The following is a 25,737-nucleotide window of genomic DNA, read 5'->3' on the forward strand; positions in this document are numbered from 1 at the left end:
ATCAAATATGTGATTTGCAAGTATTTTTTTCCCATTTTGTGGGCTCTCTTTTCATTTTCTTGATGGTGCTCTTCGAAGCACAAAAAGTTTTTAATTTTATGAAGTCCAATTTATCTATTTTTCTATTGTGACTTGGTCTTTTGGTTTTGTAGGTAAGAAACTCAGTCCAAAGTCATAAAGATTTACGTCTCTGTTTTCCTCTAGAAGTTTTCTCTCTTACGCTTAGGTCTATGAGCCATTTTGAGTTAAGTTTTGTGTATGGTGCGAAGTAGGAATCCAACTTCCTTCTTTTGCTTGTGGATATCCAGCTGTCTAAGCACCACTTACTGAGAAGACTATTCTTCCCTCCACTGAGGTGCCTTAGCACTTTCGTCAAAAGTCAACTGACCGTATCGTAAGGTCCTCAGGTTTTGATGTTCTTGCTAACATATTCTGTGCTGAAAGATATTCCGGTTTTGACTAAACCTAATGAGTCTCCACCAGTAATTCTAGAGTAGGTGCTGTGAAATGGGGTATGGAGTACCAGCTCTACTAACATGATGATATTGGGAAAGTCAAGGAATACCTCCATTTCTAAGCTTTCCTAGTTTGTAAAATGAGGTGAATAATATCTGCTTTCTCAGACATGTGGGATTATTGTGGTAAACACATGAAATAATACATGAGGAAATAACTAACATTACGAAGCCACAGACAAATTTGAGGTAATATTGTCTGCATTGAGAAGTGGCTTTGTTAACAGAATATGATTTAGTTTGGGATCCATTTCACTCTCAAAATTATTGGGATTTGGGTTACTCTATAGTAGGAAAAGTGTCCCAGTTGCCATTCTAACATGGGGCTCAATTTAATCCAAATTCTGACTATTTAATATTTACGATGGATAGGTTTTTTTTCTTACCAAAAAAAGTGGACTGAAATCTACTTTGTTGAGCCAAATATGTTTTGAGAAACTGATACCAAAACCATCATGGCCTGAAAATATAAATTCCCAGAAATTTGGGAACATGATCTGTTAATTTTAGGCCAAGTATTTTCCTTAGATCTTTCAAAGAATACAGAGTTGACTTTCTCTTGAAACCAGGAAAGTTGAATCTCTTTGTCTACTTTTATGAAGCTTCCAAATTTTTGTAACTCTAGTATTCTTATATTCCAAAAGGTACAATAAAATAAGTTGAGCGCTATCCTATATTTCTAGAATTCTTCCACTACAAAGAAATTTTCCACAGTTTTGCTGCTTCATATGTCACTTACAAAAAGTTAATGATTTGATTGGACTTCATTTCTTATATGGGCTATTAATTTAAATATGTAAGGCTTTATTGGTTACTTGCAGTGTGTTCAGGTGTTCTAGTTCCCAGGTTTGGTTTGGAAGCTGGTAGCTCCTGGTTATGATTTTAGCTTTCCTTTCTGATTCCCGTTTTTTTGAATCAGAAATCACCAAGGCTGATGGAAGTGCTTTGAGTAGGGCCAATCTAAGGATGCAAGAAACAACCCCTACATTTCACAGATCTACATTTCCACCTTTGCGTCTTAAGTCTCCTTCTTGGTCCCTAACCTAAAGACAAAAGTGAGATGAAGACAATTAGGAATGATGGTCAGTGGTAAGTGACTACTGTATCCCACCTCTGGACCACACTGGAAACGGGGCACTTATCCTTCAGAACCCTTGACATCGCAGGACAAAATACAGCTTAAACTTGGGCCCTCTTCCCCGTCCAGGCTCCTCACTGCTACTTTTGTCTCCTCATCTCAGTTATACTCCTGAGTACATAGCATATCAGCCCCAAATGAGGAGAAACTTAGTCACTTTCACCTCATCTCTGTTTTGGCCTCACTCATGTCCTCAGCATGCTTCTTCTCTATATCTGGAGTTACAGCTTCCTTTCTCATCTTGAAATGCATCATTTTACCCCATCGTTGTCTTCTAGTCCTTAGTACTAACTTTGTCTCTTTGCAAAATACTCTAAATTAATTCTTCTAAAGTTAGATCCAATCTCAATTCTTTCAGAATTTACTTCTTCTTTCAGGCCCCAAATGCCTATCAGGGGCTGCAAGTGCCACAGCCAATGTCATGCAAGCTCAAGTCATGACTACTCTTATAAAACACTAGCAGCCTTCTATCTGAAAGAGCTACATACGACTAGCGACTCATTCATCTATCCATTCATTTATTCATTTGAATAAAGCAACTGGGTTCCCACAGTGTATCAGACAGCATTCTAAGCACTGAGCACACACTGGGGTCCAAGAGAGACAAAGTTCCCATTATCACAGAGTTTACAGATAAGCACAGGGGAACAGGCTGCACAAGTCAAGAAACAAAAATTTCAGATTGTGACAAGTGCATAAAGGAAATTAAAGAGAGTAATGTGATTGAACATGGCTGAGAGTAGGGCTCATTTTATTGGTGGTCAGACAAGAATTCTCTAACAAGTCTCTCGAGGAATGAAAAGGAACCAGCCAAAAGATGTGGAAAGGGTGTTTGTAGGCACTCCTGACTCTGCTTTTAACAGGCTACCTCCTAATCATACAGTTGAGCTTCATTATTCACAGATTGTGCATTTTCAAATTTGCCTACCTGCTAAAATTAATTTGTAACCCCCAAATCAATACTTGTGGCATTTTCACACCCACGTGTAGACACACTCAGAACAAGGAAAACCTTGAGTCACTCTACCAGCACCCAGCTGAGGTTGAGCAAGGGCACGCTCCGCCTTCTTGTTTCAGCTCTCATATAACCAGAGGATGGAGACAACGGGGAAGTGCAGTGCAGTGCAAGAAGCTTGGGCCCTGGGGCCCCTTGGATGGGGTTTGAGTCCCAACTCTGGCATCTGTTAGTAGGGCGGTCTCAAGCAAGTCACTTAACACTTCAGAACCTCTTTTTTCCTTTATAAAATAAAGAAAATAGAATCTACCAGGATGACTTGCTTTTAGGATTTAAGACCATAATCTATGTGAGGGGGGGGTGTGTGTGTCCCCTAAGAGCAATGGTTCAGTATTAGCCAGTTCCATGATCCTCGTGACTTTATAGAACATAACTACTGCAAACAACGAGAATCGATTGTATTTATCTACTATCTAGTGTGTCCATAATTGTCCTGAGTATTTCAAGGTCAGGAAGGGAAATTACATAAGTAAGACATAGGACAGTCTTGCTAGTAGGGAGTGCTAACCCACTCTCTGCTATTCCTAGGGTAATTTTGCTGCTTCTCCTTGACAGACTTTCTGATTGTTTACAGTCTAATGAAAGAGAAATTAGCAAGCCGAATAATGAAGTGAGTGTAGAAAGCGAACACTCGTGTCTGGCCCTCCCTGCCCTGAAATCTAATTCAGCACTGAGGGCCACTCGCTCATATCAGATACCAATAATCAGTTGCAGTCCCATGTAAACTGCCACTGGGTGCACAGTTTATTTGCCTTTTCTAGAAATGCAGTTACATGTATTCATTCCCCAGATTAATGAATGATCACATAAATGAGTTGGCTATTTTCTCCAGGGCACTTGGTTAGCAATGCCTAGTAAAAAGTTCCCTTGCTAAGTTTTATGGTATAATAGTGTTACAGGATTTCACAGAAGAGGTGGGGTGAAGTGAACAATTCATTATTTTGTTTTTGTCATATATGTATAAACATTAAAGGGATTTAATTATACACACACTAAAAATTGGACTACATGTCTGTGAAATGTTCTTTAGCAGTCTGTAAACAGTTTTTAAGCATTTCTAAAAACGTACTCTTTTAATTTGACTTGTATTCAACTGCAAACTGAGATGTTCACTGCAGAGTATAAAAACATCATTAGATTTCAGAGACGTGTGGCCTTAACATCTTTAGAAATATTTTATGGAACTCTGAGAAGGAAACATCAATGGGGAAAAAATATCTGGCCTCTTACAGGTGAAACCGGACTAACATGCTTTTAGGAATCCTCACTTTCTGATTTTTGTAGTGCTTTGTTGAAATGAGTTAGCCATCTCTAGATTTGCAGAATAAAGCCTTCAAATTCCTCTTGTGAAAAGGATACGCGAACTTGATAGATCACTTCCTATTCATACACAGAGGCCAACCCTGGAGAGAGCTTAGGAGAGGAGAACCCTGATGTGTTGGAGAAAGGACGTTTTATTTCAGGGTGTGGAGGAAAGAGGGGTGCTGGCGTTGGACAATTCCAGAGGCCACAATTCACTTTCAATTCCATGAGAATGGTGCCCCTGATCTGGGCAGCCCAGGAGTGCCCTATCACACTGGCCCACCATTAGTGCACTCTTGAAATTGTACCATCAAATTGGGCCCCTTTGGTTTAAGACTCTAAATCTTGTTATCCTTGAAATCATTACTAGCTATACTGGGGGTTTAAAAAACAAAAGTCTACTTACAAATTTGTCTAGAATTGGTCCTCATGGCAAAAGCAAAGCCGTACTGTGCTTTAAATTAAGGTGACCTTGAGAAAGGTTGAAAGTCTCTTTTATTGGATGCTTTGTTGATGTCGTTGTTATTGTTTAAACTCAACAGCACTTTTCTCTACTACTAAGAATATATAATTTTGAGTCAAATTTAAGAAGGTTAGTGTTACTAGTTTCTAATAACACTATCATTTCATACTGTTATATGTTATAACATCCATAACAAATCTATCCCGCTCAAAAAGAAAAACATTGGAGGACTTAATTCCAGTCTGCCCAGGACTGGAGCAACCGGAGCACAACTGGGCTGCAGAGAAGCTGATAATTTGGCCAGGAAGATGAGAGGATAGAGAAACGCAAGTGGGCTCTACGCCCTGCCGTGGACTGCTGACCAGGTGCGAAGAGAAATATGAGGATGTGAGGATGCTTTGGGTTTTATTGCCAAAGGCAGCTGTGATGAACATTCCAGACCCTGGGGCAGAAGGCAGACAGAGCTGCCAGAAGGAACAATGAAAGGGACTCAATACTCGAGCTTGTATATAAAACTGAGCCAAGGAGAACTGAGTAAGAGCAGACTGCATTACTGTAATTCATCTAACATGTTTATATGTAATCTTCACCCTGAAACTCTCTCACACCAAAGTCAAATATCTGCGGACCTAGCTCAAGTAGACGAGAAAGAGAATGGCCAAGTTCCCAGCGCCCCTCTCTTTGGAGGAAAACCTGGAGTACAGGACAATATTTTTAAATATTTAATATGTTAATTTAATATTGAACATTTATGACCACAACTTTTTAAAGCCCAAGAAAGGCTTTTCAGAAAAATAAAAAATGGAATTCCCTCATAAAGTGCTTTTGATGAGGAGTAACAGTAGTGATGGTGTGGATAGAAGCTACATGTAATCCAACCTTTATCCTAGAGTGACGTAGTGGAAAATGATTTGGCCCAGAGGAGACCAATTCTACATATTGATTAAATATCCAGGTGGGATTTTGCTATATTTCTTCTATGAGATAAAAAAATAGCTCCCAGGAACCTCATGATAAATCCTCTTTTCTTGAAGTTTCTAAGATTATGAAGCTTGAATGTTGGATAAGGAAGCGAGATGCCATTAAAAATGGCAACACACCGTGGGGAGCTGGGCAATAAGTCTTCTTATAAGTGAAACACAACTGTAACAATACAATAAAACTGTCCAGAAGGACGCCACTGCGAATGCCTAAAACTCTGGAGCTTCACACAAGGAATTATTCTCCCAAGAGCAGCGTACGCAACACTCCCACCCAAGATGTTGTTGATGTTGTTTACCTTCTCAGTAAAGCAAAATTGTCAAAGGAGAAAAAATTCAGACTGAACAAGGGCTAGAGGAGGCAGTAGTTCAGAACTCAGGGTCCTGAGGAAGTCTTCCTGGGAGTGAATGGCAGGGCTTCCTTCCATCCTAGTTGCGTGTTCTTGGGAATTTGCTTAAATTATCCATTTCTCGAGTTCCTTATTTGCATAATGAAGAAAATGCCAACTCTTACCTGGTAGACCAGGTGTTCCCCCAGGGGACGTTGGCAACATCTGAAGACATTTTCAGTTGTCACAATTGGGAGCAAGTGCGTGCATGTGTGTTCACGTGCATGCACTAATGTCAGCTAGCGGGTAGAGGCCAGAGACGCTACTAAACATCCAACAATGCTCAGGACAGCCTCCACAACAACAGAGAATTATCTAGCCCCAACTGTCACTAGTGCTAAGGTGAGAAACCCTAGGGCAGACTGTGGTGAGAACTAAATGAAATAATACATGAAAAGCCATTGAAAACTGCTTGGCACATGGTAATTACTCAAGAAATGTTAACTACCAGTATTGTCAATAAACTCTGTTTACGTGATATGTCCATATGAGACTAGTCAGCCTATGCTGACTACAAGTCTAGGACTAGTCAGCCTGTACTGATTGCCTGGGGACTTTCTACCACGAACCAAAACTTTTATCCATCTACATCTTTCACCAAAACGATGGCTTTGGAAGCTATAACTTGAGCATTAACTCCAGAAAATTTGGAGTTACTTTCAAATCTCAAATGCATTCCTTACAGGTTCCTTCCTGATGCAATGGGGGTGAGAATGGGGGTGGGGTGCAGAGGAGAACCTTCCATGACGGGGAATAGGAGTTGGGAAACTTTGCTATAAAGGGCTAGACAATAAACATTTTAGCTTTGTGGCCCATATGGACGCTGTTGGAACTACTCAACGCCAGTGTTGTAGTTTGAAAGCAGCCACTGACAATATGTAATCAAATGGGCATGGCTGTGTTCCAATAAAACTTTATTTACAAAAACAAGTGATGAGTCAGATTTGGTCCTAGAATCATAGTTTGCCAACCTCCAGCATAGAGGAAAAGATCATGGACTTCATAGCCTAAAAGCTACAGGTGTGAAAAATGTGTTAAATTTCTGCAAGAATGTTTCCTCATTTGTGTACTTTCAGTGAAAATATCTGTAAACTATCTGGCACATAGTAGGTACTTGATAAATATTTCTTTTCTTCCTTCAAGGCATGAATAGTTGCAATTACTGAATTCACAGGATTTCGATTTGAAAATAAAAATATTCCTGCAGCATGGTTTTTACTTTCCCCGTGATGTCCCGCCGGCTTCTGTCAGAGTTATAATAAAAGCTGTTCTTCCCGTGATGTTTTTCTCAGTTGTACTCAACTGACTTCAATCTTACATTCTTGGCATTAATGCCACAGACTTTTCTTTTTGTGTTTAATGGTAACTCTATTCAAAGCAGTTCCAAAATGAAGAAGCAGAATGGAAGGTGTTGCTCATAATTCATTCAAAAACAATAAACTCCTCCCTTCCTTTCTCTCATTAATTACACACTTTATAAAACAAATGCTCCACACCCTTCCGTTTGGGTTGGGCACACAGAGTGAAAAAAAAATCTATTAAATCTGTCATGGGCATTTGTCTCTATCTAGTCTTTTTCATAAAGTTTCTGATACATGGCAATTTCTATTAAGCAATTTTCAACAAATGTATTTGGTAAAAACCAGCCTTTAGATGGTGTGGCCAGAAGCTAAAAAATAACTTACAGAAGAGGATGGTTAATTGAGCAGTGGGGAGGACAGAGGTGCTATGTTTCAGGGAAAGGAAGTCATTTCTAATGGAAAGAGGAAGCTTCTATCCCACGACCTTACATTACTCACTTTCAATCTTACATGTCGTTTCTCATTAAGTGGCATTCTTTTTAGTTGTTGCTCCATGATTCCTGAATAGCGACGTACTGGAAAAATACAAAGTTGGACTCCTATTCAGGCTTGAGTTACTCAAGTATAGATGCCATCTGCTCCCCTGCAAGGTCATGAAGAGCGAGGATTGGATCCCTGCTCCTTGGTATTCCTTACAGTGAGTGAAATACATTTGATTATACCACTGATAAACTTGCAGTTGGAAGGACAGCTGGAAAATGTTAAGCTTTGTTCTGTCTTTCTGGTGCATCCACAAGTGATATCTATGAAATATCTTGCCTGGTTGTTGTCACTCTAGAATACCAGCAGAAGCTGACAGATTGATTTTTAAATATCTTTGATGACCAGTGTTTAATATGCACATTTATTCAATACAGTGAAAGAGAGGAGAGTTTAGGGAAATTGAACATGTGAGCCATGGGCACGATGGGGAAAAAGGATCTGTGTCATCATTCCATTTTAGAGGGGGTCTGCGGTTCTGTTCTCCTCACAGCAGGGCATGAGTCTAGGGTGGGAGTATAAGTTGTTGCCAAGAAACACCAGTAGGGTGGTGGGGAAGTAAGATGGAGAAAGGTGTGAAGTCAGTGAAGTGTACCTTACCAAGACCACTGTGGGCAACTGGAGATCAATCCCAATGGGTAACGTTGGAAACTGCAGACCATTCCAGGTGATGGGGAGGAAGAGCGGTATTTACCTAATATCCCCTATCAGTCACTGGTTGAAGGCTGTTGGGGGTGGGTGGGTATTACCTCCCCTCTGGAATTAACCGGTGAGGCGAAGGAGGTAGAAAAAGTCCCCGGGCAGAGTCTTAGCCACTTGCAGCTGGAAGCTCTCAGGCCAGGGGACATAGAACTGGCGAGTGCTCTATGGGTATGGTGCTGACAGTTACGAACAGGAGCACTTACATTAGAGGGGACTAAAATCCTGATGTTTCCTAAGAAGAGCCTGAGAGGACGTCACAGGGCACTGGTGTCACAGTCGTCCAGTTTGTTCTATAGCTCCAATGACTTCTGACTAATTGCAGAGCTGAACAGAGTATGCATCTGGCAGTGTTTTCTATCCTAACCGTGGTCATTCCTGACTCCAGGGCTACAATCAACTTACAAATGTTCACTTACAACTGACCATAAATGAGTCTAAATCTGAGCAACAGCAGGCAAAGTTGCCTGGAAAAGAAAACATATGAAATCTAGTGAATCAGACTGAAAAATATATATATTTCTTTATCTAGAGACCTGCCACTTTCCCATCAACTCACTATGAAATTATTATTGTCTTCCTAAAATAATGGCTTTATAGCTTTAAGCCTTAATATGTACAGTTTGCTGCAGTAAAATTGAATTTAAAAAGCTTGAGTTCGGGATTACAGGAAGAAGTGTCTCTGTCTCTCTCTCCGTAAATTGTCTGAAAGGTCAACTATATTTCTATATACAAACCCGACAGATGCTGCCTTCCCACCTTCCTACCTGGGAAACAGAATGCTCTGTTTACACTTGTCAGGATCGGGGGTGGCGAGGAGGGGGCATCCTGCCAGGTAATGGAAACACTGCTTACTTTAATTTTACTACCAAGAACAAAGCCTTCTTATTGTTTAATAGAACCCTTAAAGGCAGGCCTCATGGGCATAGTTCTAATTTCTTCAAGACCATAAACAAGAGGAATTCTTTAAGGCCATTTCATGAAAAACAGAAGGAAAAAAAGACTTTATTCTGCAAAATTTAAAGCAATTCTTTGCTTAAGTAGCCAGAGCCTGACTCCAAGTTAGCACTCACGTGTGCTCTCTTATATGGGCGTTTGTCGGCATTGTCTACCTGGGCAGCCATTCCTTTGGTAAGATTAGATCGAGGCTATGTCAGAGATACGAAACAAATCACCTTCCTTTTAGAACATCATCTCTTTGGCATCATTTTCAGATGACATGGTAAAAGAAGAAACATTTTGCACCAAAAATAAAGAAGCCAACACTCTCTCCTTGCAAATCCTATTTATAAAACTGGGAACCACAAAAATCGTAATTCAGTGCTTATTATGATTCTGCCAGCAAACTAAACCTTCCATGCAGTCCTAGCTTCTCAGCTGCAGGTTTTACTTCTCTCTCCACTTAAAGTACAGGTGGCTAAAGCTACTGGTTTCCAGAGATCTTTGCAATAGTCTTAGTAGCTAAGGCATGAAAGCAAGAGAAAATGAGGATGTCTTATTTCTCTGTGAGTGAGGAGGATGTTACTGGTGTACCAGGGACAATACAGGAAGAAATCCTATGGACTAGTTAAGCGCCCGCAATTTGCAAAGCATCACGCTAGGACCTGTGGTAGAAACATAACTTTGCGTTCTAGAGAGAATGACTTCACCAGAGAACAATTAGCAAACATGCCAACTGCACACATAATTAACTGCTAACCCATGGGCTACAGAAGTTCTAGAGCTGTGTGGTCCAATATGGCAGCCAATAGCCACTTGTGGGTTTTGAGCACTTGAAATGTGGCCTGTCTGAATCAAGATGTGCTGTGAGTATGAACTGAATTCATTAATCATTATTGTATTGATTACCTGTTGAAATGATAATGTTTTGAATATATCGAGTCAAATAAAGTATACCAGTAAAATTAATTTTACCTATTTGTTTTTACATTTTTAAATGTGGTTACTTGGAAATTTTAAATTACCTACGTGGCTCCCATTATATCTCAACTGGATGGTGTGGTTGCAGACGGTTTCAGAAACGAGGCAACTGGTGTGTGTGAGTAGCTGGGGAAGGTTTGCTGCCGAATATGGAAGTGGGACTGCTCTCTGGAGATCAGAGTGGGCAAGAAGGGAGTTGGGAAACCCAAGGTGAGGAAGATAAGAAAAGCACCAGAGCAGGGGGAAAAAAAGAGCACGTCCGTAGGACAGCAGGGAGTTAAGGATTTATTTCAACGATATGCAGGGCGCAGTGGGCATATATCTTTTTTCTTTTTTTTGAGGAAGATTAGCCCTGAGCTAACTGCTGCCAATGCTCCTCTTTTTGCCAAGGAAGCCTGGTCCTGATCTAACATCCGTGCCCATCTTCCTCTGCTTTATATGTGGGACACCTACCACAGCATGGCATGCCAAGCAGTGCCATGTCCACACCCAGGATCCAAACCGGCGAACCCCGGGCCTCTGAGAAGTGGAACCTGCGCACTTAACCACTGTGCCACCGGGCCAGCCCCAGGCACGTATCTTGAATTGGGTATCTGGGAGTGGAGAAACACCAGAGCCAGTTATATCTTACTGCACCTTGTTAAAGGCCCTGTTGGGGTCAATTGCAGAGAGCTGCCTATGACTGATCTCACACAGAGCCCAGCTAAGGCAAAAAGGTGAATTGGGAGGCTTAACTTTGGGGGTCTTTCCTTGACCTCACCGTCTTCTAATTGCCTTCCTTTGTATCTTTGACCTCGTAGGCCTGCACCATCTCTCTTTGAAGCTATCCATGCTTACTCGCTCTCCTAGGGTTTTCTTCTGAAACTGTGGTGGTGGTGCTGGTGAAAGTTACGAGGGCGATAGGAGGGGAGATGGGAGGGAAATTGGAGAGCCCTGTAGCTGTACAAGGCGGGCTTTGCCAAAGGACAGTGAAAAGTGAATCTAACCTGCTCCGAAAGAGAAAAGGAAAGACCATAGAATTCAGATGTTTGTCAGTTGCTGTTTTTGAGGGTGTGGGGTGTGTGTGTGTATGTGTGTTTGGGGACCAAGAGTCTGATATTGAAAATGTCACCCTATAAGCCATCTTCAGACCTAGGCTGACTAGCCATCCTACACATGTGAAAGTGTTCAAACGTGTTTCCCTCAACTTGATTCAAAGCGGCTATCTGGTCATTTTTTCTTTTACAAACCAGAAGGGATAATGAGGGTATCCCAGAGAATCAAAAGGAAAAAGATAGGTTTACAACAAGGGGACAGGGAAGACCCCTGTTGCCCTCCCTCGAGGGCTAAGCAATGACCCAACTGACGGCTCTCTCATTCTTGACTTCCCTCTGCCAACCCCATCATCTTAGCCCTCATCCAGAGATAGAGACTTCATGCTGGGTGGAGCTCCTCAGGTGCATCACCCATCCTGCTACTGCCTCCAGGGATCTGTGGCTGCTGAGATCTGCCATTATGTCCTGCGTACAGCCTTCTCAAGAAGGGTCCTTTCTGCCCTTCAGGATGAGAATTTATCTGACATGCTGATCTATGCAAATGTGCTAGTGACAGAAGGAGGCAGTTGGTCTCTCTGGGAGAGTCCCGTTTTCTCATCAATAGCCATGTGCTGTGTGCTAAATGCAGGAGATACTAGGAAAAGAAAGACAGTATCCTGTTTCTCAAGGAGTCCAACCAACTATGACGGAATAGACGTGCACTCAAAGACCAGGAGAATTTTTGCCCAAGGACTGTACCTATATCACTATGTAGTTTTCCTCAAGCTTTAAGTTCAAATTACGAGTCTCATTATTCTATTCATAAATCCAAGAAATTTTATAAAACCAAGAATAATCACTCTCAGGGGGTCCTTGAATCAATGTTTGATTAACTTAAGTTGAACAGACTCAACTCCATTAAACAATCAATTCCATCTATAAATTAGTTGATTAAGTTCCTTATACATTTTTTAAATTGAGGTAAAATTTACATTCAGGCAAATGCATAAATCTTAAGAGACAATTCAATGGATTTTGATAACCAACATAACCAACAGCTTAATCAAGATATAAAATATTTCTATCACCCCAGAAAGTGCCCTGGAGCCCCTCTTCCAGTCAATTCTCAACCCCCTGGGTAATCCTTGTTCAGATTTTTATCACCAAATCACTGTGACATTTTAAAATGCATTTATAAATGTAACATATTCAATTTACTTTATAAGCACTTTAAATGCTTAATGGGGTAAAATTAAAACTCTAACAAGGTAAACCTTCCCAAGTACTTAAGTAGCTCTTAGAATTCTAATAAGTTAAACTTACAAATGTAGTGAAACTCAAGTTCTCTTGAACGTTCCAACGCTGGTTTGAAACAAACCATTTTATACTTTCAATTTAAAATCACAGGTCCAAAATAAATTACATGTTTCAGATTGGAAACTCAAAGCTAACCTGTCAAATTTCTGTAATATGCCATATTTTCTTAAATGCTACAAACCCTTAAAATACAAAGATACGTTTTAGTTCTAAATTGTAACACAAAATATTGATTCTATGGTTATTATTTAGGTCTTCATCTTTATACATAACTGTCAAACTTCTTGGTGAGGAGAAAAAAAGAACTTTATTTACTAAAAGAAGCAAATTGATCATCTCAAAGAAGTTGAGGTTAGCAGGTCAAGGATTAATGGTCAAAGATTTGAGAATAATTCACAAGACCTGAAGGCTCACTGGTATCACAGATGTATACTCATCAGGGCCTTGTTATGGTGGGTTGGTCAGGGTTTCCAATTACCCAGCAGATGGGATTGTTTCTTGCCATGAGAATTCCCCTAAGAATCTAACTTTTCAATCATCTCTTTCAACTCCATCGCCTGGTTGGGGTAGCTGACGTTCAGTTAACCACTCCAATTGCTTTACTACTTGATTGAATTCAATCCATTTTCTTTACTGGCTGATTCTTGCTATGCCTGGCTTCAAGTCGTATTTCTATGGTTATCTGAACAACATTTACCTCAAAAGGCTACTGGGATAATTAAATCAGGAAGTGATGGTAGGACCTTGTCAAGTGGTCATTATTGCTTTTCGTGTAAATTTGCCTAAGTCCTACTACTTTTGCTTTCCCTACACTGCAGGCTATGCCTTGTTAGGGAATTGTAACCATTTGACACAGTAATCATCTCATCCCAACACCCGGAAGGATGGATGAGGCGCCATCTTCCCAACCTAAGTAAATAGATGGAAGGCTTCTTTGAACTCATCACAGCATAATACCGAGCTCGCCTCGCTAGAGAATTAGGTTACTACGATAATTTTCATCACCTCATATATGCGAACCTGATGTTATATCTAGTGAAGAAACTTTTAAAAGCATAGTAAAAGTTCTATCATAAATTCCTGGGCTGGGAAGTTACCTCACTTGGTTGTAAAAATCTTTATTTGTGTTGCTCTTCACTGAAAGCCTTTTACATTCAGTAGTAGCCTCAGGCTTTTTAAATAGCTGAATTTAAAATTTCATATTTCTGTTTCAAACAAAAATAACAAGTGCTACAATTGCACTCTTGTTAACGAACATTTTATATGCATGACTCAATGATTTTGCTGGAGAATTTCAAAATTAGAACAGAGCTCTTCAGTTTTCCCTCCAACATTTAGCAATTACAAATGGAAGTCAATCAAATGAAGGTAAAAGATGTGTCCTGTCTCTCTCATAATCTATAATCATCTTACATACAGAGATAATTTCAGCTTGATCATCATAAAAAGCAATTTTATATTCATTTATTGAGAAAAATAATTTAAACTAGATATTAAGACCAAGAAACAAAAGAGATTGGTTCAGTAACAAAATGATGGATTGATGGTTGGGATCATGCTTGTCTCTGAATGGCAGGCACAGGAGCAATAATGGGAGCCAATCTTCTACCTGACAGTCACCCTCTCACCTGGGATCATTCCTCCACACCTGACTCTCTGAACCTGGATCCATCCAACTACTACCATCTCGTGTGAAAGCTGAGTTAGAACTAACTACAATGGGCATTTTCTAAAATTTGTCACAACCCATTCTTATTATTCTTTATATCATGCCAGACACATCCCTGCTGCTCTAGCCAAGCATCTAAATATTTCAAGGCAAGAAGGCTGTGTTTGGAACAGTATAGGAGAGACGTGACAAAGAATTCCTGTATTATGGGGAGAAACCACATTAAGACTTCAGTAAAACCATGTCTTCTCTCTTCATTCCTACTGCTCATCCACTGGGCCCCCAATTAAGGCCGATTATTTCATATCTAAGCATTAGTCTTGGAAATCTGCATCACTAAATTCAAATATGTCAGAGGGATTGTCTTCAGAGGCACACACATGTGACCACACTCCAATCCAAGCCACCTGGTAGCATTCTGAATATGACACAATAGTTCATTCCATCCAAACTGGAAAGATTAGCAGATGATGAAATGTTTGGATCATGTTTAAAAAAAGGTTTCAAAACTGAAACTTGGGAATTTTATTCTGAAAGTAATACCAAAATAACTAAGCCTTATATTCATTCATTCATAAGATTAGTCTCTTATTCCTACATCCTAGAAGACTTTCTACTGATGTTGTCTCACTATTCCTCACGAACATACCTGAGAAGGGAACAGGATCCAATGCCCTTTATAAGTCAGTTTTGTTTAAGGCAAGAGCATTGAATCTAAGGGGAGACATTCAAGTATGTGTTACATGCTACTTTAATAAACAGTTAAATTTAATCTCCACTGAGGAAAGCTAAGTCTGCCATGAGTTGTCAATTTTAGCAAACTTGGTGGAGTAAACTGGATACATAGCCATTATACACATGCATTAGTCAAAAAATGAATCTTCTCCAGAGAAGATGAAGTTCCGTGCAGCCTGAGAGTTCGTTTTCTCCTTTGCCCTGGGAATCCTAAGACTTGAATTTGGGAGATCAGTCCTTACCAAAGTGGCTCGTCATAATCCAGTTTCTGAATGCTGCCATATTTGCACTATCACATTATCACCATTCCAGAGCTATGTATATGGAGAGCCATACATGACTGTGGTTTGCTTGCTGTGCTTTACTGAGGCCCAGAATCTGACTCTATACCTTGAGAGGATTCTCACACGGGCTCAAATGGGGTGGGAATCTAACCCTCATCTACAAGTGACAAGAGATTACGATTTTGGACACTCAAGCTGGCCCCTAGCAGGACACACATCATCCGAGATCAGACAGCTGTCCACAAGACACAAACAGTACATTTGGTGTTCAGATGCTGGTCTTCAGCCAGTGGTTCTAGATGAAGCAATTGCCAAGGTTTCCATAGAGAGAGAATGCTTTGCGCAACAAAATTAATTTAAATATAAAGGTTCGTCTTACTTTTTAACCCAGTTATTTTTTTCCTTATTTCAAAGTTTACAATTGAATGCTTTCAGGGCTTGGTGAATGGCTGGAAAAGTCTTTTACAGACCCCCATCTTTTTGCTGAAATCAGTTTTTACCATTTCTTACAAGCTACCATAACACATCACCCCCTTTCCCCTCAATTTACAGAGCCAAACATCTGAGCAAAAACTGAATTAAATGGCGCTTAACTTACCTACAAGAAGTTTGTCACATCACATGTCACCTAGCACTGGAAAAACTCAGAGAAAGCCAGTAAGAAGGCAAATTTTCCATTAAAATAAAAGAAAAAAAACTGCTTAAAAACTTAATGTGAAAAACAATGACAAGAGGAATTAAAAAAGAATGATTACAAAGAAGGCAAGACAAACCAAAGGAGCTAACGCCATGACTCTGACGGGATGCTGGCTTAGAGAGTGCCCTTCCAGGATGAGCTTGGGGAGGGCCAGCGAGGTCAGCCGAGACTTTATCTTCTCCAAACTGCTGCGGTAATTAGTCACCCTTTCGCAGTTTGTCTTTACCGTCTCACTGTGGATTTAGTCATTGGTCACCTGTAACGCCCAAAATGAGCATCTACTGTGTGTCCAGGCATTGCATTCCCTGTGAAAGAACCTGAGCCTCAGAATGTGTGGCGAATTTGATACACATCAGTGATTCTAAGTATTTGCCTATCTAATAAACTAGGTCCTCTGATTTTTAAAAGAAAACAGGGAGGAAGACGAGACGGTGAAGAGAAACAATCCATATTTAACCTAGAAATGTTAAGTTGTGCAGCTGACACAAATTTTGACCACTTCTCATAAGCCTGTCCTACATCCCAGATATACCTAACTCCAAACTCATCCTAAGGGAATTTTCTACTGTATTCCTCTCCTGAAAAAAACAACCCAGTGGCTAAAAACCCAGTAGTTTTTAGAATCCCAGCCACCAAATTACACTAACATTTCTGGGAGTCCACCTGATACTGTTCTTTCAAGGCTTCTACCTCCTGAGTTCTAAATCGTCTTGGCCTTCATACCCTCCGTTCTCCAGTTTTAAAAAGATTTGGTACTTACTATCAAAAAGCCATTTCATTGCTTACCCTCATTTTAAAAACAAGTTATGAAAACAATGGGGATGGGGAGACCTTCAAACTCTTTTCATTCTAAAGAAAAGCAGAAGTGAATCCCAGGAAGGAGGTGTGGACTTATAAGGATGTGGCATTTCCTCAGGATTCGGTGGGAATTCACTGATTTAATTTACAACAATTGAGGCCTCTGTGCTTTGAGTTTTTTGGCTCCAGCTGGCATGGCGACTATTTTCCCGAGGAATGCTCATACCCAAATACAAGGACACCTTCAGGAAGAGGAAAAGGAAGAAATACAGTCTAGGAACCCAAGATGTGAACCAGGAAATTCTCTTCCACTGCACTGATTTAAAAGACTATCACGCTGGTGCCTAACAAATTCCACTACCTTTTTGGAGTTTACTAGTGCTGTGACGTCTTCCCTTGGACGTGCAACTGTTTTGCACTAAGAGATCCGTATTATTTTCCCAATAACCAAAAATATCATTTCCTGAAAAGAGTTAGGGATGTCAATTGTAATTGTGAAAATTACACAGGTCTTTGTGTTCCTTGAACTGTCACTAAACCTTCAAGACCAAACAAAGCTGAAACTCAGATGCGATATTGAAGTCCACCCAGCTCTCATCTCTCCAAAGCCGGTTCCTACTTACGCCTCCTCACACACCTGCCATTTCTACAGAATGAATTACTTGCTTTGTGTACATACACTCTTCATTTGTCCATCTCCATGCCTTGGTTTGCCCTGGAAGCAGTGCCTTTCCCCTCCCTCCATATGCCCAAATGTTACCTACCCTTGAAGGCAGGCTCAGATTGTGGCTACTTCCCCTGGCTGAAAAAAATTTCTTGCTTCTCTGATATTCTAAAGAATATAATCCACTCCTCTCTTATGACAATTAGTTTTCTATTTTGTATTGTATCGTAGTTGCTCTTTTGTCTTAGTCAAGATAGTAAGCTCCCCATGGGCAGGGTCCTTGGCACTTAGCACAGTGCAACATACACACAGTGGGTGTTCCATACACACTAACAGAATGAACAAACTAGCATGACACTTTAACAAACCAAAGTAACTGACCACAGGCAAAAATTTACACCCTCACCCAGAAATATCTGTTTAGCGAACACAGCTCATAGATCAACAGTATCCAGAACAGGAGGAGCAGAAAATCATACTAAGCTAAACTAGCCAAAACTTGGAACTAAGGCAAAAAGAAGACTGGGAGCCCTTTCGGTGTCATACTAGAGCACACTCCATCACGTCAGCCTAGGGAAGGGCCATCTGAATCTCCAGGTTGGGATGTAAGAGTTTGTCTTTCTATTTACTATGGATTAGGGCTTAGTTTCTGCAAGGTTAAATGTTAATTTAGAGAAAAGTGATGATATGCAACCTATCTTGCCCAAATGTTATGACTGTACTGCCCGTTAGGTCACTGGCCAGTTTTGCATCTAATTTAGCTATCTTATTCTAGCTTTCTTCTCCCCTACTCCCCTGCTCCCTCAACGTTTGTACATATCAGTTTCTGATATCCTCCTTCAAGCCAGCGTTATCATCCTGCTGGTTCCTTCATCAATGAGTTAAATAAATCTTCAGTGTAGACTCATTTGATTATTATATGAGAATTGGATGCTCAATTTTTGAAAATTATACTTTAAGAATATTAAAAATTATGAATAAGGGAACACATGTAAAGATAGATACTGCTAGTATCATTATTTTTCTGCTCATAATTAATTTTCTTTAATTTTTATCTAGAATAAATTTCTAAAATACCAGATTTACTCACCCACAAACATTTCTTTCCATCCCAAAGGATTTATACAGAAACAGCAACAGTGAAAGGAATGAATATTCTTTACGTCCTTGTCCAGAATAACTCTTAATGGCACGTATGTGTCTATTTGCAAGTCTGCTGTAATCAGTTCAGTAACAGCTTTATTTAGAAAGCCTATATATCTCAACTAAATATCTAATCATTGAAACGAAAATAAAACTTGCTTGTAAATTTCTTGAATGACACGTCTATCTATCATTTGAAATTACTGAGCACTATAGAATGTAATTTTACATGTTAGGACGAATAGCATTTTGTAAATTCAGGCTATACTAATACTGCATTAGGAACAAGACAGTTGTTCTGAAATCACTACAGGCCCTAATAGAAACCAGACACTAATACTTAAGAAGTAACTAGCTGAAATTGAATGAAATAATCACCCAATCCACAAAGCATTTATAAGATTTTCCCATAAAACACATGTAATTTTTTTTTTTACTGAAGAGAAATAATTCTTCCTTATTGTCCTAAACATCAAATGCCATCACATCATAAAAATAAAATATAGCACATGGATCATTCCATTTTGTTCATCCATTTATTCCTAAATTACATATTCACTTTACCCTACAATAATGAAAACAGTATGCTTGTTCATCATTATTTACAATGTTGCTTAATCAACAAAGCTCAAACGTTCCCTCGAGAGAGCATTGCCAAAAGCGAATCCATTCTAAGCAGAGGGTTAGAAAGATCTGTGTTCTCTAACTTGCCCTTGCTGTTACTGCTGCTTGCACACTCTTGACTTAACCCCAATAGGCTGCAATTGTGGTCCATTTCATGGAAACATATCTGACAACCAAGATGCATTTAATATACACCTGTAGTAGACTGAATTGTGTGTCCCGACCCCCCTGCTCCCCAAAGATAAGTCCAAGTCCTAACCCCAGTATCAGTAATATAACCCTATTTGGAAATAGGGTCTTTGCAGATGTAATCAAGTTAAAGTGAGTTCATACTGGAGTAACGTGGCCCCTAATCCAATGACTGGTGTCCTTATAAGAAGGAGATTTGGACAGAGACGCAGAGACACACAGGGAGAATGCCATGTGACGACACAGGGAGAAGGCCATGTGACGACAGAGGCAGAGATTAAAGTGCTGCAGCTACAAGCCAAGGAACTCCAAGAATTGCCTGGAACCAGTAGAAGGCGGCAAGAGGCAAGGAAGGACCCTCCCCTAGAACCTTCAGAGGGAGCATGTCCTGCCCACACCTTGATTTCAGACTTTTGGCCTCCAGAACTGGGAGAAAATAAATTTCTGTTGTTTCATGCCATCCAAGTTTGTGGTAATTTGTTATGGCAGCTCTAGTAAACTAACACGACACCTTTTAAAGAGTGCCTTTTCTGGCTGTTCTTTGTTAAGAGTGATTAAAATCTACACTATTAGGAATGCTAAGTAAAACTAGATCAAGGAGAGCTGTGATGGGAGTGGGGGCAGGACAAAGCAGCAGATGGGGAGAGACCCTCTGAGGTTCTAGTTCCTTTCAATTTCATCCACCTTATATATCTGGCTTCTGCAAAAGATCTAATTTTAAGAAGATTCCTGTTTTAAAAATACAAAGGGTGAGGGTATAAAAACCGTGATCTAGCAGTTTCCATAGGAAACATATCACACGGAGATACTCACCTCAACATGTTGACAGGTTTGGATGAGTTTAGCCAAAAGGGTCTCCAGTTCCGTGTTCCTCTTAATAAGGCTTGTGAGGTTACTCTCCAAGTTTTGCTGTTCAAAAAAGAGAGGAAAAATATTATTCTGCATACTTTTAACGCTTTAGTACACACAAAATTACTCATACTCAGGAAAAACTTGATACATTTTTCAGAAACCTCCATGAAATCTATGCAGTTTCAAGTATTTATAGATTTAAACTGGATTTTGAAAAGTAGCATTTAAAAGAACCTTTTAAAAATGTTCAAATTTCATTCTTTTTGTTCCTGCTTCTTACACTAACTCAGGCATGTTTACCGAATAACTAGTTATAGGTTACTTCTAGGTCGTGAACTAGAGAGAAAGGAGGTAACTGGATTTCTGTTCCTTTACCTGAATCAGAAATGGCAATAATATAAGGAATATATTTCCACATCAAATCAACTACTATTGGATTTTTAGGATTTACCCTCTTAAGGGCAAGCTGAGGTCAAGCCCTTGGAGGAAGGTTTCAATTGTCCAACTATCGCTGACATTATGGCCATTTATAGACGTTTATAAGAAGTCCTCACCATACATGTCTACTCACTCATAGTACATTTTATTGTCCGTGTTTCTATTCTTTGCCTATCAACCTATCAATGCCAGATCATATTTTCTTGAATGTTACATTTTTCATATCACTATCCTGCTTAAGAATCTAGAATTATTCCCTATTCCTTTAGGACATCAAATTTAAAGTTCCCCACCATGACTATTAAATCTTATTTTCAACTAAATTAACCCCCTGTTCTGGACAAGATTCATTAAGACTTCTCCATTGCTTCTTATTCAGTATGCTCTTCATTTACACCATTCATTCATTTATTTATTCATACAAGTACTTATTGAGCTTCTACTGTATGCCAGACTCTGAGATACTGGGGAAACAAAAATAAAACTATCTGTTCTCTGTCCACAAGGAGATGCCTACGCCACTGGAAGAGATGCTGTAAACAAGCGAAGGGGAAGAGTCAGGGCTGCCTGAAGAAGGTTTCCAAGAGGACACAGTCTTTCTGCTGAGGCTGGAAGGATTGGAGGGAGTTTTTGTTAAATAAGAGTGGGAATTTCTTGGGAAGATAGAATGGAGGTGGAGGTGAGCACAGGGAAGTGTATTCCATGGGCAGGGAATAGAACAATGTCATATACCAAGATCAGGAGGGTGTGAGAGGGCAAAAGATGAGGGCAACTGTGTTTTAACAGATAGACAGTTCCACAAATACAGTGAAGATATAAAATGGAAAGAAATTTCATGGAAAAGGAAATAGACCTAGGGTTTGTAATGCCATCTGAGAAAAAGGATTTGGAAAGAGTATGAGGGGAATTTTGAAAATTAACAATTTCATAAAGGTGATAATAGTTCATTACACTGTGAAATTTCTTTCTAAAAATGTTTACTACTTTCCTAATTTTAGATTTAAAAAGGCATATTTGGGAAAAGAATCAGTTTTATTTAATGCTTAAAATGCATAAGTCAGAAGCAGAAATCTCTTCGGTCATTCTTAAATAAGCGTGCTTATTAATCTGGTGTTTATCCTATAGCCTATTTTTTTAATTTCAATGACCACATTTTTCATTTCCAGTAGGTTCTTTATCACATCTCTCTCTTCTTATTGAATTACTTTCTGTTCCTGTTCCCAGGATGCACTTTGTTCTTTCATAATTTAAGAGAACTAGACATACTTATTCTTAAGCTCTTTTGAGAAAAGGCAATTCCATATTTTCCTGTGTTTGGGTAATGCTTCCCAAGAATCTGATTTTATCTTGTGACTCATAAATTTCTGTCCGATAGCTCATCTGACGTGAACTTTGGTCCCTGTGCTGTGATTTGGAGATTGACATACCTCAGCCCCATGAGGTGCCCACTCTGGTGTTAGAGCTGGAGGCTGTTTCCCCAGAGAGGGCACTCCCACAAGACACCTATGTGCCATCGAGGCACAGATCCTGGCTTGACTCAGTGCCTCTGCGTCCTTCCATGGGAATTCTGTCTGGCTCCAACTCCAGAGGAGGTGGGAGGCACCTTTTGAGCCTAGTGTGTACACAGGGAGGCCTGGCCTCCAGGTGTATGGGGCAGTCCGAGGCTTCTGCCATGTGCAGGATACACTCCGCCATGTTTCCCTTCAGGGCCCCACTGCCCCATCTCCTCTCTACTTCTCGTGAGCAGCCCAGCTTCAGCCCCCATCACCATTCTGCATCTCCTTTCATTTCTGATCCTTGGAGACTTTCCACTTATGTTTAAGCTTGGTAATTATTCTTCAAAATCCATTTTAAAATATTTTATCTATAATTCTCACGTATTCAGAATTCATAGAGAGGTTTTGTGCATATTTCATCCAAAGTGGAAGACCAACAAGAAATCTTCAATTTGAGCTTTGAAACAAAGCATCTCACATATAAATATTTTAAAGGAGAAAAATGACCATTTCTCACTTAAAGGATAGGATACAACAAAAAGTCAGAGAATGAACCAGACAGTGATTTAGGTGCAACTTAATGATCTCATGTTTGCATTAAAGAAAAACTTGCTTTCAAAGCTCTTAACAACAACAACAGCCAAAATTTTTTCTACTGTTTGGATTAAATGAATTGCGACCACTAATCACTTTATGGTCAGAGACTAGAGAACAATTTCGAGGCATTCCATTATTCAATGTCCTTGATTTAGAAATGAATACTTTATGGTATATTTGTCAACTTCTTTTGGTATGTTAATCTTAGGGAATCCTTTTACTTTTTCTTTTTGGCTGACCCTTCAGAGCAGGAAATTTCTAGGGAAATACATCATCTAACTGTTTACAGTTCAATTGTCATAGGTATGAATTTCTTAAAGCTATCAGCAAAAGAGAGCCAAATAAATATAATCTAACACATTTAGATTTACAAACATCTGCTTGCTTTCCCCTCCTTTTATTAAGTGCACATCGTGTATAAAATCTGTTTTTAATCAACTAATATGTAGACTAAAACCTGTGGTTTAAACACATTGACCTATCTGGATCCTTTGGGGTTATTCAAATTTAAATAATACAAGTGTTACTGAAGTCCACAAAGACTTACTGAGTCACTTAGAAGTATAATAAAGGGAAATGAAGCTGAGAGAGAGACTTGTTTCCAAGAGGTACCAAAGGGACTGACAACACTTTTGAAGAGAGCCCGGGTAACGGGAAGGTAACAGAATCCCATCCTCAATAAACCATGCATCCATAAGCTTCCACTACAGGGACTCCTGTGGAGTTTTCTAGAATTTAACTGTATCACTAACATCCTGTGTGGCAGTCAGCAGGTCCTATAACCTCTCGATTTTGACTGCACTTTGTGCAAAAGAGAGAGAATATTTTTTGGCATAAGAGTCTTGGGACTAAGGGATATAAGTATCTACTTCCCTATGGACATCTAAGGAATTCTACAGAGTACAAAAAAATAGTTTTAGTTTTCTGTTCTCACCTCAAAAACATCAATATATTTACATCTCTTTATGGAGCTGAGCTTTGTAGAAATCCAAGGAGTCAGGCATGAGTGACCACACACGTAGAGTGAGGAGACTGGGGCTACCACCTCAGCTGAATTCTCCTGGACAAACGACTGTTGGGCTCAGTTTTCCCACCCATAATATGTGGATAATGATAAATCTACCTATCTGTGCTATTGTAAAGATCATAGGAGAAAATGAACACATAGACCAGGAGCTATACAAACGTTTGTTGAAATCATGAATTATCGGACAGAACGTTCAGTTTGGTGTCAGTACCAGACACCACTGGCATCCAACTCCATGCCTCAGGCAGTCACCATTCTCAAGCTTGCGGATGGCTTTTTGCTGCAGGCACCTTTGCTTTCACTCGCCCCAGGCAAGGCAGGCTGGGGTGCTGGGGAGAACAAGGGGAGGCTGATGCCCCTAGGAGCCCTCAACCAATAACCACTGGCTGTTGGTATGGTAGATGAACAGCCCCTTCCTCATCTCCCAGATGGGACCACTCTGAGTGGAGTTCCATTAGATCTCCCAGAGAGCCCCACTGGGAGGAGGTCAGGTGCCCAGAGCGACAACCTGCTCATGACCACGCCCTCCTTCTGCTTCCTTCCCTTGCCCTTACAGATGCTTCCTGGAGCACTTCCCAATTCAAATTCTAAGTCAGGGTCTTCTTCAGGGAGAACTCAACTAAAACCTTTTCCATAGACACTCTAATCCATTATTTTTGAGTGTTCCTTCTTATGAGGAATAGTCAAATTAATAGGAAATTTTATTGCTTTTGAAAGATATTTGCAAATACAAGAGATTTTTTTCAGTTCCCCCATCTTCCGTCTTTCTAACTTTTTCTAGAGGTCACATGTCCTCCAAATTCCAGGCTCTAAACCAGCACTGTCATTAGAAATATAATGTGAGCCCCAAATGTGAGTTACATTTTAAATTTTCTAATAGTCATGTTAAAAAAAAGTAAGAAGAAACAGGTAAAATTAATTTTAATAATATGTTTTACTTAACTCAATATCCAGAATATTATTTCACCATGTGATCAATATTTAAAAACTGATGAGCTAGTCTACATTTTCCTTCTTTCTTTCTTTTTACTAAGGTTTTGGAATCAGGTATGTGTTTTACACATATAACACACACAGCTAGATGCAGCTAGTGGCTATATTTTGAACAGCACAGTATTAGAGTCTAGAAAAAGGGTCGGCAAACTTTTTCTGTAAAGGGTCAGGTAGAAAATATTTTAGGCTTTGTTGGCCTTATGCTCTCTGTTGGAACTACTTAATTCTGCTGTTGTTTTAGTAAGAAGGTAGCCATAGACAATATGTAAACGGGTGGCCAGGGCTGTGTTTCAATAAAACTTTATTTACAAAAACAGGTGGTGAGATTTTGCCAACAGGCCAAGCTCCTTCCTGGGTCTGGGTACATGCTCATCCCTCTGGAATGCACCTGCATAGCAGGAAATAATTCTACTACCAAGAAGAGAGTATTACAAAAGTACAGTACTTATTGAGTACCTGCTGTACATCCATCACTGCTTAGTCCCTTCCCATTATAAATCCTCAAATATTCATTGTGGGAACAATTAGCATGGAAAACTGAATATTCACTGGACAACCCTTCTGAAATCTGATGTAGTAAATCAACTAACTAGTTAGTTCATTGAACAACTACTATAGATTCTCAAAACAACACTTTCTACCAATTCAGGCTTTTCTCATTAGGCGCATTGAATCTGAACTCAAGAAGAAGGGCTTGACAGTTTAGAAGCATTCTGAAGGAATGGTATGTAACTCTATCAGACCACAACATTTCTGGCAGATGGAAGGCAAATACTACATTGTTCAACAATTTTTGTAAACACGGGTTTATATAAATAGATAGTCTAGCAATTTTCATCGACACATCTATTTCAAATTCTATCTAAAACCAAAGTCAAGTCGCTCCTGGCCTGAATTCATTACCTCTTCCGCACGTATTTCTTTCACAGCACCCTTACT

General features: G+C 39.8%; 1 protein-coding gene across 6 annotated transcripts in view; it reads right to left on the minus strand.

The window, feature by feature from the left end:
• MID1 (midline 1) overlaps nucleotides 1-25,737 on the minus strand; it is a 346,750-nt gene that overhangs the window by 53,172 nt on the left and 267,841 nt on the right. For all 6 annotated transcript variants that reach the window (XR_011434657.1, XR_011434656.1, XM_005613976.4 and 3 more), the window contains exon 3: nucleotides 20,209-20,304. Coding sequence is in view for 4 of the 6 variants with exons in the window: in XM_005613976.4 (XP_005614033.1) it covers nucleotides 20,209-20,304 (96 nt within the window). In the remaining 2 variants the exon portion in view is untranslated. The remainder of the gene's footprint in view (nucleotides 1-20,208; nucleotides 20,305-25,737) is intronic.

The sequence above is a fragment of the Equus caballus genome, chromosome X (genome assembly GCF_041296265.1).
Source record: "Equus caballus isolate H_3958 breed thoroughbred chromosome X, TB-T2T, whole genome shotgun sequence".
NCBI classification, from domain to species: Eukaryota; Metazoa; Chordata; class Mammalia; order Perissodactyla; family Equidae; genus Equus; species Equus caballus.